The 14,548-nt window shown below is 42.0% G+C and overlaps 1 protein-coding gene across 1 annotated transcript in view; it reads left to right on the top strand.

Moving 5' to 3' along the window:
* Window positions 1-4,190: 4,190 nt before the first annotated feature.
* UNC13A (unc-13 homolog A) overlaps window positions 4,191-14,548 on the top strand; it is a gene marked incomplete at both ends in the record, with an annotated part of 128,940 nt that continues 118,582 nt past the window's right edge. Inside the window, one exon of the mRNA XM_083349459.1 lies at window positions 4,191-4,212. Coding sequence (XP_083205585.1) covers window positions 4,191-4,212 — 22 coding nt within the window. The remainder of the gene's footprint in view (window positions 4,213-14,548) is intronic.

Genomic DNA, 14,548 nt, shown 5'->3' with positions numbered 1-14,548 from the left:
AGTCCTTCCTTCTCATTAGGTGGCCAAAGTATTTGAGTTTCAACTACAGGATCTGGCTTTCTAAAGACCAGTCAGGGTTGATCTCCTCTAGGACTGACCGTTTGATCGCCTTGCAGTCCAAGGGACTCGCAGAAGTCTTCTCCAGCACCGTAGTTCAAAGGCCTCAATTCTTTGGCACTCAGCCTTTCTTATGGTCCAACTTTCAAGCCATACGCACTTTTGTTGGCAGGGTGATGTCTCTGCTATTTAGTGTGCTGTCTAGATTTGCCATGGCTTTCCTCCCCAGGAGCAAGTGTCTTTTATTTTCTTGGCTGCAGTCCCCATCTCCAGTGATCTTGGAGCCCAGGAAAATAAAATCTGTCACTACCTCCATTTCTTCCCCATCTATTTGCCAGGAATTGAGTGGGCCGGATGCCATGATCTTCGTTCTTTGTGTAGAGGCCACGAAGTATTCCAGTATATTTCCAGGCAACTGCCTCCAGAAGTTATGGGTGGTTTTTAAGAAGAAACTGGGCAATCATTTGTCTGATATTGGTAAAGGATCTCCTGCTTGAGCAGGGGGTTGGACTAGAAGACCTCCAAGGTCCCTTCCAGCTCTGTTATTCTGTTCTGTACTGAGAAGTTCTCCAACCATTTCTAAGGACAGGACTTCCCCCTCCTCATGAAAAGCCAGACAGGAGGCATTTCCTCCAGAGATTTTCTCCTGGGATTTAATAGAAGCAGCACAAGGAAAAGTTGCAGACTGTTGGAGAGATGGCTGTGCAATGAACTGTAAAACATTCACACCCACCCCTTATTACCTTATAATTAAAGAAATTAAAGAATATTACATTCACCCACCATAATTTCCTCTAACTTCTCTTTCCCTAGGAAAGTATTTTAATATTTATGTTAAATTCCCTTGCATTAAAGTTAATGAGAAAATTTAAAAATAAATGCCGGTGAATTTTTCTGACTAGCACTAGTTAATTTCTGTTTGGGGCCAAAGACAGATTAGACAAAGTACCACTTTATAAAGCTTTAGTAAGACCACACTTGGAAATATTGCATCCAGTTTTGGTCACCATATTACAAAAAAGATGTTGGAAAAATGCAGAGAAGAGCAACTAGAATGATTAAAGGCCTGAAAACTAAAACATATTAAGAATGGTTGCAGGAACTGGGTATGGCTAGTCTAGAGACAAAAAGGACTAGGGCCAACATTTGAGGGGCTGCCACAAAGAGTTATTTCCCAAACTTATTTTCCAAAGCACCGGAGAGCAGGATAAGAAGCAATGGATGAAAACTATTCAAGAAGAGAAGCAACCTGGAATTAAGGAGAAACTTCCTAACAGTAAGGACAATTAACCAGTGGAACAGCTTGCCTTCAGAAGTTATGGGTGCTTCATCACTGGAGTTTTTAAAGAAGAGATTGGACAGCCACTTGACTGAAATGGTATAGGACCTCCTGCTTTTGCAGGAGTTGGTCTAGAAGACCTCCAAGGTCCCTTCCTGTTCTATTCTGAATATATAATATAGAGCTGTGTTTCTCAACCTTGGCAACTTGAAGATAGACAGACTTCAACTCCCAGCATGGCTGTCTGGGGAATCCTGGATATTGAAGTCCTCCCATCTTCAAGCTGCCGAGGTTGAGAAACACTGGATTAGACAAAGAGTTTCCATTTAAAATTTTGTACATATGCAGATTCACACCCTCTTAACTTCTTCCTTTAGGTTTTTTTTGTGTGTGTGTGTGATCTGGAGATTCTTCCTGATTTTCAAACCCATTTCTCTTCAAGAGTATGGAATCAATGCTTTATTTAGAACTCATTCATTTGAATTCCATTTCATTTCCATAACTAAAGAAAAATGCGGCTTATTGGATTCATTTTTCATTCGCTTTTGAAATAAAATGCAAAATCTTTACTAAAACGGGATATCAGTGGAATACTGTCTTCATACATTATATTCCCCTGGCTTCTGCTCACAATTATAAAATGGAACTGATCAGATAGAAGACCTTTTTCACAAATAATATCATTCATTTATGGAACTCACAGTCTCAAGATATGGCAATGGATCCTATCTTAGATTAAAGAAGAGAATAAGTCAAATTAATTGGGAAGAAGCATCTCTGTGTTCAATAGCAATACGTCTTTGACCAGACTTTGCCTTAATGTACAGCTTAGGATGTACAACTTAGGAGTTTTTAGAAACATCAAGCTGGTCTGTGGACAAAATAAATGTTGGGTTTAACAGAATAATAGAATAACAGAGTAGGAAGGGACGTTGGAGGTCTTCTAGTCCAACCCCTATTCAAGCAGGAGACCTTATACCATTTCAGACAAGTGACTGTCCAGTCTCTTCTTAAAAGCTGCCATTGATGGAGCATCCACAACTTCTGAAGACAAGCTGTTCCACTGGTTTATTGTCTCACTGTTAGGAAACTTCTCCTTAGTTCTAGGTTGTTTCTCTCCTTGATTAGTTTCCATCCATTGTTTCTTGCCTTGCCTTCTGGTGCTTTGGGAAGTAGGTTGACCCCCTCTTCTTTGAAGGACTGCCGTAAAAAAGCGAGGCTCAATCTGTTTTCCAAAGCACCAGAAGGCAAGACAAGAAACAATGGATGGAAACTAATCAAGAAGAACCTAGAATTAAAGAGGCTTGATACAGTTTAATACTGTTGGAGTTTTCCAGTGGGCAGTTGATATTTCTTTCATCCTTGATGTCCTTTGACCTGTTCACTGAGGGGATCAATGAACTGGAGTTAGCTAGTAATTATTTGCACTGTGGTCTGACAGGCTTGCAGGAGGCATCAAGTTGGGAAACTGTAGCTTAAGATACAGGTAGTCCTCAACATACAACCATAATTAGGACCCCAATTTCCACTGTTAAGCAAGACAGCCACCCAATTTTACAATCTTTTTTGACATGGTTTTTAAGCAGATCATTGCAGTTAAGTGAATCACATGTCATTAAGTGAGTCCGTCTTCCCCCCATTCATTTTACTTGATGGAAGTTGACTGGGAAGGTCACAGATGGCAATCACATGATCCCAGGACATTGCAATTGAGAAAAGTACACGCTGGTTGCCAAGTGCTCGAATTTTGATTGTGACCATTGGGATGCTGCGATGGTTGTAAGTGCAAGGACCAGTTGTAAGTCATTTTTTGCTATGCTGCTATAACTTGGAATGGTGGCTAAATGAATGGCTGTAAGTCATACACCAACTCTGGATTATGAGGATTATGAAAAGTACTGCCATTGGAATGAAAATCAGTGATACAGGGACTAGCAAAATGCTTTGTTTACCAAGATGTTGGGTTTAAGAATTAGGCAAGCCATCCATTCTTCCACACTGTTAAGGCTGAGATATTTTACTATGTTCTGCTGCATTCTATGAGTTTATTTATGAACTTTCTCGATTTAATTCAAGCAGCAAGTGCTGCAGCTTTTAGGCTTTTGACTTCTCTCTCCCCCACCTAAATGTTTGTGCACATGAATTAAACACTATAAGAAAGCCACCATGATGTGACTGAGGGGAGCATGGGCGCATCAATTGCTTTTTTTGTGTTGTGTCTCCAGACCATTCATGAAACAACCGTACAGGGGGGAAAAGTATCAAACCAATTTGTCCTTATGAAGTACTCCTTCCTCTTTATCCAGCCTTTTATCTCTTCCCGTGTACGCATCATTCACATCAAAGGAAAGAGGAAGGCAGGAAGACATGCCAGCGGCCGGAAGAGTGGTGGAGTCTAAACTTAGCAACTCCACTCTGGAATCAGAAAACTGGAAAATCCTACATCGGGATTGAAATTCAAAGATGAGCGTTTGGAAGCTTCCTTAAGAGAACCGAGGATTGGAGATTGTCGACAGAAAGAGGTTTTGAAGAGGCAAACGCTCAGCCGATCCGGTGGCCCCCGCCTCCCCCCCCCCTTTCTCTCTGTCCCCCGCCCCACGCTGGGTGGTTTTTTTTTCCCCACCATCATCCTGACGTCGGGAGCTATCCACGAGCCGTGGTGCTGAAGCAAAATGGCTGGCTCTCACTAGGCACGAGAAGGAGGAGCAGTCGGCGGCCCTTCGGAGAAGGATGCCATTTCGTAGCAACGCAACACACCCTTCCTTTTCCAAGCAGCTTCCCACGCTGTAAAGCCCAAATCTGCTTTAGAAGAGCGGCCTTGAAAGAGAAAAGCGAGAGGGAGAGCGCCTATGCCATGTCTTTGCTTTGCGTTGGAGGTAAGGCAACCTCACTGCCATCCCATGCACGGTTTTTGGTTGTTTTTGGTTTTTTGTTTTTTTGTTTGTTTTTTTGAGATGCGAGAGTGTCCTTTTTGTGCAGAACGGGACAGAGGCAGAAATATATAGCTGTCGATGAGGGGATGGGGAGGTGGCCATTTCTTGAAGTAGCCTCAGTGGAAATACTAAGGCGTGGGACAGTGAAGGCATGTCCCTGATGCTGAGCGGGGGTGGGAGGGATGGAATGTCCTTTCAGATTCCCGAGGCTCCCATCTAGCAAAGAAGGGTCGAAACTTCACCTCTGAAGCAAAGGCTTCTCTTGCCTTTTTCTCGAAGAGGTGCTAATTCAATCCAGCATTTTGGGGTGTGGTGCAGGTTGACGGATTTCAGGCTTTCTCTGTGTCGGTGTGTGTGTGTGTGTGTGTGTGTGTGTGTGTGTGTGTGTGTCCACCTCTGATGTGGCCAGCTCATATTACTTTAACAATTTCATCATTTGGTTTCACATGGTACCTAGTTTTTGGATGGGCTGAAGAAACATAGGCAAAATCTTTTCCTTTCATATCTTTCTCACGGGCTAATTGAGATGCCGAATTAATTTTGCAACCTCCCACCTCCTATTAGCAGAGAAGTGAGGTTTTGCACTTCTTGATTTTCCAGAGGCAGAGGAGGAGGAGGAGGAGGAGGAGGAGGAGGAGGAGGAGGAGGAGGAGGAGGAGGAAAAAACGAGCAGTCTTCGCTTATCTTTCCTCCATGCCTCCCTTTGCTCTTCAGTTCTTTGAATCTCAGTCCCTATTAAATGAAGTTTTAAAAATCATTCTTCCCTTTCCAAGACTACCTTGGATGAAAGATGTAATAGGCACAGCATGATAATATTCTGCATTATTATTTCATATTGTTTGACTTAGCACATTACTTGCTACATGAGGTTATGATGGGCAGTTGTTCAGAGAAAGTCTAAATGCAGGAGGGGATTATTAGCCAAGGTTCTTGTATGGATCCTCCATAGCCAGATGCAGTACACCACCTGAGGGTCAAATGTTGCACATAAACAGGAGCTGGCTGTGCACCTACAAACCCTATAAGTGGACTTTGTGGCTGGTCAGGCTTGGAAAAAGAATGATGGTTTGGACTGATATTTGGATCTGGTCCCAAGCTCTTGTATAGAATTCCCTATTAAGCGTAAAATATGTTAGCAGTCACCATTATAAGCATCACATAAAAGAAAAATGCCATAGAAGATGGTCTTGATTTTTAAGGAATCTTATTTCTGAACTCCAAACTGAATCCCTATAACAGAGGCTATCTATTGCTCAAAATCAGGTCGATTTATTTGTGATTTTATCTTCCTTCCTTATGATCCCCACAACAATCCTGCATGGTAGATTAATAGTTGACACAAGGTCGCTCTGCAGGGTTCAGAGCCGAGCACAGACCTGAACCTGCTCCCCTGCCTTGAGTCACATTCCATCTACAACATAAGCCTCAAGCTGGGATTGAAAAGCAGAGGATGGTGATAACTTCATGCTCCATTTGTGGGCATCCTCAAAATAGTGGGTTGTCTTTGGAAACGAAACTTGATGGTTTCTGGTCTTAACTGGAAAAACGATTCTTAGGCTGCAATTTCCAAAATACGAGAGAGAGAATTCATTTAGACCCAGCATTTGGAAGGTGTATGTCCAGTAGCTTTACACAACATACTCGATTGAAGTGCGGGAACCCAATCATTCTCACAGCATGCTGTAAAAAGCAGGCTATAATGTGAAACCAGAACGCAATGTATTACTTTGTGAATGGCATGTTTTGCTAACTCAGCCACTGAAACCAGCAAGAATCTAAAGGCCCGGGTTAATTCCCAGCGTGGTTAGTAATGGGTTAAATGCTAACCATTTCATAAGCAAAGAATCTGATCTGCTGTTTGGCAGTTTAACCAAGTTTCCCTTTGGGTAAAATATTCAGCTGCCTGTTAAACATTTGCTCTGTAAATATGTGTGTGTGTGTTTAATTTTAAAAAAAAAGAGGATGCAAAAATTCTGCTATCTTGACAACAATGTCTTCATTGGCTGATCCCTTCAAAGCCCTGGAGGAAACCTTCCAGTCCTCACAATTCCCAGGCCTGTTTTCATTCACAAAAATGGGCCTGTCGGGGAAGACTTGTGGATGTTAAAAGCAATAACATGGGACAACCAAACCATGGCATGAACCATCGATGAAATGATACTTAAGATGTCAGTGAGGAAAATCAAACTTGTCTCCCTTGGTTGTGGGTGCTACATCACTTGAGGTTTTTAAGAAGAGATTGGGCAGCTATTTGTCTGGAATGGTAAAGGGTCTCCTGCCTGAGCAGGGGGTTGGACTAGAAGACCTCCAAAGGTCCCTTCCAATTCTGTTATTCTGTATGTAAGGAAGCTTCTGTATGTCAGGTAGCTTGTAAAATGATGAACACAAAGGAGCCATTGCTATTTCAAGCTTAAAACGGCTGCCTCCATCCTTCCCTGTCTTCCCCCCCCCCAATTTCCTTTCTTGCAAAGATTTGATCAATGTTTGCATTATTGGGAGGCAGGTAATTTGGGTCATTTAAACAACCCTCACAAGCTCTGATCCTGGATTCTCTCTTGACGTAAATAAATAAATCAGCCCCTGCTCTATTGCCTTCTGAGCCTCAAAACTAAGCTCTTGGTCAGCAGAAATGAGAAGGGGGTGAAGCCCCTTTTCTTGACCTTCCTCACAATTGAACACCTGCAGTGCTTGATCTTGATTTTCGACTGAGGAGGGCTATGCGTATCAGGCACAGGACGGCTCTGGATCACCTGGAGAAGGTGGTGAAGCACAGGTTCAAAATGTGGAGGGTGGAGAAAATGGCCATCTGCAAAGCTTGGTGGGGTGGAGGGGGTGGGGTATGTTTGTAAGAGTTGTGGGGCCAAGCATGCACAGCAAGGTTGCAGGTCTTTAGCATTCATCACAGTTGCAAAATCTATAAATCAGAGCTGTCGGATGAGGTTAGGTGTGTCGCAGCCGACAGGCGCTTTCTGGGAACAATTTATGAATGAACGAGTGGTGGAGGACTCTTTCCAGAAAGCCAGTAGCTGTATCACTGCTGGGGAAAGAAGCACAGCTATGGGGATATGGTGACTCCATTTTGGCTCTTTTTAAAGGATTTAGACACAGTATTTCTGTGCTGTCCTCTCCCTTCTCCTTTTAAATCGGAAACCTTCAATAGAAAATGCTACAAACAATGCTGCACAAAAGATGGTTTGGTGGTGGTGAGGTGTGCTTAATTTTGAAAAATTGATTCATTTATTAAAATATGTATAACCTACCTTTCCTTGAAAAACTCCCAACCCTTAAATTTGTTTTAGATGTATTCCCATCTGCAATAGGGAGCCTGTGGTAATGCAGTTTTGAAATAGGTAAATCTCACCTCCTACATTTTTTTTAGCCTTCTTCATTCTTGTGGCAGATATTTTTTTTATTATGATTCTCATCATCCATCACTACTACCAGATAGTTGATTGTCCAACATGTAAGGTTGTATAACACCGTTTTAAGCCATGAGAGCATGGGGAAGGGCTAGGTGGGGTGGATCGAACTGGGCAGGCACAAAAGCAACGACATGCCTTTTTGAAGAAAGAAAATATAGAAGTGATCTTTATTTCTCCATAGTCTGGATTTCTGAAAGAGAAGTAACACAGTATTGCACACTTACTCTCCATTCTTTTGAGTTCATTTCTGCGGTAAGATTTTTTTTTTTACTTTCCTGGAATTATTTGGGTAAAGACAGTTCACTCTTTTAAAAATGTGTATCTTATTACTGCTGCAACAAACTAGCGTTTTATTTATTTATATCCCAACTTTATTATTATGCATAAATAAATCAAGGTGGCAGACATATCAACTACTCATCCCTCCCCCTATTTACCCAACAACCCTGTGAGGTGGGTTGGGCTGAGAAAGAGTCTTTGGCCCAAAGTCATCAAGCCAGCTTTCATGCCTAAGACAGGACTAGAACCCACAGTCTCCGAGCGATTGGCCCAAAGTCACCCAGTTGATTTGCATGCCTAAAGCGGGACTAGAACTCTCCTGGTTTCTAGCCTCTGCCTTAACTATTAGACCAGGGGTCTTCAAACTTGGCCCTTTTTATGACTCGTGGACTTCAACTCCCAGAATTCCTCAGCCAGCATGCCTGGCTGAGGAATTTTGGGAGTTGAAGTCCACAAGTCATAAAAGAGCCTTGGTGGAGCAGTGGGCTAATGCCTCCTTAAGTAACACCAGCTGCCTGCAATTAGTGCAGGTTCGAGTCCCACCAGGCTCAAGGTTGACTCAGCCTTCCATCCTTCCGAGGTAGGTAAAATGAGGACCCAGATTGTTGGGGGCAATTAAGCTGACTTTGTAATAATGCCGCTTGGGGGGGGGGGGTGAAAGCCCTAATAAGCAGACATATACATGGAATGAAGGCTACTGCTAAGCTTGTAAGCCGCCCTGAGTCTTCGGAGAAGGGCAGGATATAAATGGAATTAAAATAAAAATAAAAAATAAATAAAAAGGGCCAAGTTTGAAGACCCCTATATTAGACCAAAGTGGCTCTCTAATCATTGCTCTTTGCTAATTCTGCTGAAGCTCACTTAGTTTTATGTCTGTATTTAATTTCAAAGCTATAATGACTTAGTCTTAAGAGGCATGTATCTACTTTCTCAAGGGTCAATCATAACATAAAGCTGATTTCATTTGCCTCTTAAACATTGGTCAGGGAATGAGACAACCCCCCCCCCCGCCCCCATCACTAAGTACAAAATCAACAGATAGATTTCTCTGGCTTGAAAATGAAAACTTGGAGAAACTTTACAGTGTGGCTTGCCCACTGTGTGGCTTGATATTAATGTTGGAGGCTCCCCCCCCCCCCCAGATAATAACTGTTAGCAACCTTGCAAGCAGCAGATATGCTTAGAAGGAAGGCAACTGGTTCTACACATTGGAATGTATGCAATTAAAAGAAACAACTGGAGAAGGGCTTTCACAGAAGATCTCAAAGTACAGGCAGGTTGATATGGGAATATAGGTAATCCCTTAACAGTTGGTTCCCTTGCTATTTAGGGATTTAAGAATGAGCACTTTGAACTGGATCCCAAACCAGAGAAACCAATACAGGAGAATATTTGTAGCTCAGGGTTGAAATGAAGGGTCTTTGGTGCTCTTTGAGCTTGACTGTTGTCTTGCAGATATTTAATTCCACAAACTAGGTAATATCATCAGACGTTTGAATAACATCTGCAAGAAAACAGCCAAGCTCAGAGAGCACCAAGGACCCCTCAAACCAGAGAAAGCCAGAGGTTGCTTTTTTTAATGGTAAGATGTGCATGCATTTCACTGGACCAGTCAGAATTATGGCCAGGTAGTACCAGTTGAAACAGAAAAACAGATTGGAAGGGACCTTGGGAGGTCTTCAATCCCCTGCTCAGGCAGGAAATCCTATATACCATTTGAGACAAATGGTTGTCCAATCTCTTTTAAAAATCTTCAACGTTGGAGCACCCCACAAAGTGTGGAGGCAAGTTGTTCCACTGGTTAATTGTTCTCACTGTCAGGAAATTTCTCCTTAATTCTAGGTTGATTCTCTCCTTGATTAGTTTCCATCTGTTGCTTCTTGTTCTGCCTTCAGATCTTTTGGAGAATAGGTTGACTCCCTCTTCTTTGCGACAGCTGCTTAGATATTGGAACACTGCTGTAATATCACCCCTAGTCCTTCTTTTCATTAAACTACACATACCCAATTCCAGCAACCGTTCCTTATATGTTTTAGCCTCCAGTCCCCTAATCATCTTTGTTGCTCTTCTCCGCACTCTTTTAAGAGTCTCAACATCTTTTCTATATCGTGACAACTAAAAACTAGATTCAGTATTCCAAGTGTGGCCTTACCAAGGCATTATAAACTGGTACTAATACTTCATGTTATCTTGATTCTATCCCTCTATTAATGCAGCCTAAGACTATGTACGCTTTTTTGGCAGCTGCAACCCACTGCTGGCTCGTATTTGTCCACTAGGACTCCAAGATCCTTCAATAGTAGTAACTGCATTAAACTACCAAGATGTCTTCAAGAACAGACTCACAGACAACATTTTGCTATCAAGAGCCCTATATTCCATCCAAAGCCTTTAAAACCTGTTGCTACCTTATAACTTGTGTTATTTTGGGTAGCCAGTTGGAAAATGCAGGCCTTAGCAAAATCCTCCAATTCTATAACAATTGAAACATTTATTTATTTATTTATTGATGGGATTTATATCTCGCCCTATCTCCCGAAGGACTCAGGGCGGCTAACAACAAAACATACAGAAAATAAGATAAAATTAAAATTAAAATCATCTGTGCAATAAATTAAAATTAAAAACTGAAAATAAATTAAAAATTGTAAATATAATTAATTAAAATACCTGTCAGTCTAGGTCAGCCTGGTGGAAAAGGAGTGTTTTGAGGCCGCGGCGAAAGGATTGGAGATTTTGGGCCATCCGAAGCTCAGGGGGGAGCTGATTCCATAGGACTGGCGCTCCCACAGAGAAGGCCCTCCCCCTGGGGGTCGCCAGCCGACATTGCCTAGCTGACGGTACCCTGTTTGTTAATGTCTCCCTTTTTGTATCAAGAGTCATTGGATAAGTCTTCTTTACATGATACTGAAAGATTTAAAGAAGATCTGTGCTATAAAGAGGCATTACTGTAGAACAACGTGGCTGTTCTTAAAATCTGCTCCCAACCGTTTAAACTGAATGTGTGAAATAACAGGAGGTTCATATGCACATAAATGCATTGCAGATTGCCGTGCCTAGCATTAAAGAACAGGCACCTCCATCACTGGTGAGGCTAAGGAAGAGCTGGGACTTCAAGAAGGGCTAGAACTGTGTACTTTTTAAACCATGGTTTCCTTTGAGGGCAAACATTGGGGACTGTAATTTGTTTGGCTGGTATCAGAAAAGTGAGTTTCCTAAGGAAGTTGGATCACACGTTCATTTGAAATGGAAAACCAACATGGCCAGTCCTAGTTTAGGCCAATTTAGCTTGATTATTTCAGTCACAAGGGCAGAAGTTGAGAGAGGTATTCTGGTTCAGAACTATGCATGCTTCTTGGCTGGCTTTGCACAACTCTGCCAACTAGTTTCTAAAGTTGAGTGAGGGCTCGATTCTGAATGACCCTAGTCACGGTTCAGTGCCCTAACCATTGCACTCCACAGTCTTCAACCCAGCCAAGGAGCTTAAACTCCTGCAGGTCTGATTTTGGGGTGTGTTGGATTATTGGCCTTATCAAGCAACTGCTGCCTTATAAATGCTTTGCCATCTTCCAATAATCTCTCAGTACAGATAGGGTCTTTTGTTAGGGACCACTAGACCAGGGGTAGGCAACCTTGGCTCTTTTATGACTCGTGGACTTCAACTCCCAGAATTCCTGAGCCAGTTGGCTCAGGAATTCTGGGAGTTGAAGTCCACGAGTCATAAAAGAGCCAAAGTTGCCTACCCCTGCACTAGACTAATATTCTTCCTTGGCCTGGCTTTTGCTAAGCAATTGCTATAAAGCTCCTCAGAGCGATCTGAAACCACAAGCATCATTGAAATAAAAATGCATTTAATCAGAAGACATCGGCCTTGTAATACAGTCAGGGTAATAAATGGACTTGCTGTGGCATTAGTTGACACAGACTTTCCACCTGCCCCCAACCACAAATTCATCCTGACAATCCTGCTTTCTGACCCAAGTAGATTCTTATTTTATATTTTATTACAATGCTATCTGAGATACTAGAAATGATGTCCTAAATATGTTAGTTGTTTTTCCAGAGCTTCTACAAAGTGTCTGAACTCACACAATATGATTAACGTGGCTATTCAATTAACCTATTATCTAGATTTGTCCAAGACTGAGCCATAAATTGGTTTAGTGAACTGGATTCACAAATACACTAAGGCAGAGTAAGTAAGCTCAGCAATAAAGCGGCTCAGAAGGGATCCTTCATAAACCTTCCTTAGAATTTATCTGATAGTAATGCCAAGTGTGCTTTAGTGTGGCAAAATTCCTGTCTTTGGGCAAGCAGCAATAAAGAAACTATTCAAAGCAATTAATTGATTTGGTCTTGGGACACAGTGGCTCAGTGGGTTAGGATGCTGAGCTTGTCGATCAGAAGGTCGGCACTTTGGCGGGTCGAATCCCGAGTGCCGTGTAACAGAGTGAGCGCCTGTTACTTGTCCCAGCTTCTGCCAACTTAGCAGTTCGAAAGCACATAAAAATGCAAGTAGAAAAATAGGGACCGCTCTGGTGGGAAGGTAACAGCGTTCCGTGAGCCTTTGGCGTCTAGTCATGCCGGCCACATGGCCACGGAGACGTCCTCGGACAAGCGCTGGCTCTTTGGCTTTGAAACGGAGATGAGCACCGGCCCCTAGAGTTGGAAACGACTAGCACGCATGTGCGGGGGAACCTTTACCTTTACCTTACTTGGTTCCCTGTACCTCACAATTAGGGTGATCAGGCAAGATGGGACTTGTGGATTATATTTTCCCTACTCTGACTCTACAATTGGTTGATGATTATCATCATGATAACAATAATAATGATAATCATAATTCTATCCCATTTTTCCTCCAGGAGTTCAAATATAATATTTTGTTCTCCAGTTATACTCCCCATAAGGGCCAGTCTATAAGGTGGATTGAGTTGAGAAGTAGTGATTGTCTCAAAGTCAATGTGGATTTAAATCTTGCTCTCTTCCAACCTAATGTGACATCCTAACCACGATACCACCAGAGATATCTACTCAGAGATTAATCACATTGAATCTAATGTGATTCACGGCAGATAAATGTGCTACAATTTCAAACTCTCTGCATGTGGACTGGAACACACCTAGTCCAGTTTGTGTCCAGGTGATTTCATGGACACGTTCACATGGGTGTCTTAGCAGTAACATCAAAGTGCTTGGGCAAAGTCTTCTAGGATGAGTCCACAATTTCCTAGCCTAGCTTACAGCTCAGGATTACCTGAAGATCTCCCATGAAGTGTTAACCAACTTTGCCTCTGCTTAGTTTCCAAGCCAGAAAAGCCATCTGGGTGCTGCTATCTGGACCATATTGGGGCAATGATACCTTCAGGTCCAATGTTAGAGTTGAAAAGTGCTCCATTCATCACTAGTCGAGTATTCCTCAACCTTGACAACTTTAAGTTCTGTGGACTTCAATTCCCAGAATTCCCCAGACAGCATGGCTAGCTGAGTAATTCTAGGAGTTGAAGTCCACAGATCTTAAAGTTGTAGAGTTTGAGAAACATTGATTTAGTCTAACTTCCTGAAGCAACATAATATAGTTAAAGCTTAATAGACTCCTAGACAGTGCTTCCCAAACCTGGGTAAATTACCCAAAATTGGATAAAAGCAGGTTTTCTTTGGGTAATGACACACAAACCCATTACCCATCATAACAGGGACTTTTAAATTGACTTAAAGGTTGCCTCGTGTTCTAAAATACAGCCTGTTTGAAAGTCTCTCAAGAATTCCTAGTAGGATGAACTTGATGAAATTACCAATGGTAGTTCAAATGAAATAAAGATCATTCATTGACAACTGTTTTTATAATACAAGTAGTCCTTGAGTTATGTCCATTTGTTTAGCAACTATTTGAAGTGACAATAGTGCTGAAGTGAGGGATATATGACTGGTCCTTGAAGTTTGATAAGACTTTCTGAGAAGCAGTTTGGAGTAATGAAGGAAAAAGTTTGGGAAGCAGTATTTTTCAGTTTAGGAAAGAAACCCGGTTGAGATTTGGAGGCACCACTGTCTGTCAGAATCCTGAAGCCTGATGGATCGTTCATCTGATTTCCTAAAAAAAAAAAGAAGCGATGGCTCACACCTCCCACTCAATCTTCTGGTATCTAGCATTTTAACTGAAAGTTACTAATCACTTTGATAAGGCTTTGATGGGTGCCATCCCAAAACAGCTGTCCATAGAGGAGGATGGTGCAAGTCTCAATTGGCTACTTGCGTAAAGACACAGCTGGTCTCAAGGCAGCTACTTCATAAAAAAAGCAAATTTAATGAAGTTAAGGGACAAATGACTTGCCCAAGATCCTGAATATAGGAAACAGCCCACAAGATGGACTGTGTTATGTAAGACTTTGATGCATTCTCCTGTGGTCTTATTTATATTTTAATTCTTTTAAATAATCATTAAACATTGTTTACATCATTTTGTTTAGTATATGTTACCCAGTCACGTACATGATATGGGCAGCTATATAAATCTGATAGATCAACACACACACACACACAGCTTGAACGCTAAAGTATAGGCAACACTTTTCAATCCC

Source organism: Vipera ursinii (genome assembly GCF_947247035.1).
Source record: "Vipera ursinii genome assembly, chromosome: 1".
In the NCBI taxonomy this organism is placed as follows: Eukaryota; Metazoa; Chordata; class Lepidosauria; order Squamata; family Viperidae; genus Vipera; species Vipera ursinii.
The sequence above is the reverse complement of the archived record's forward strand: the minus strand, read 5'-3'. Positions and strand labels throughout refer to the sequence as shown.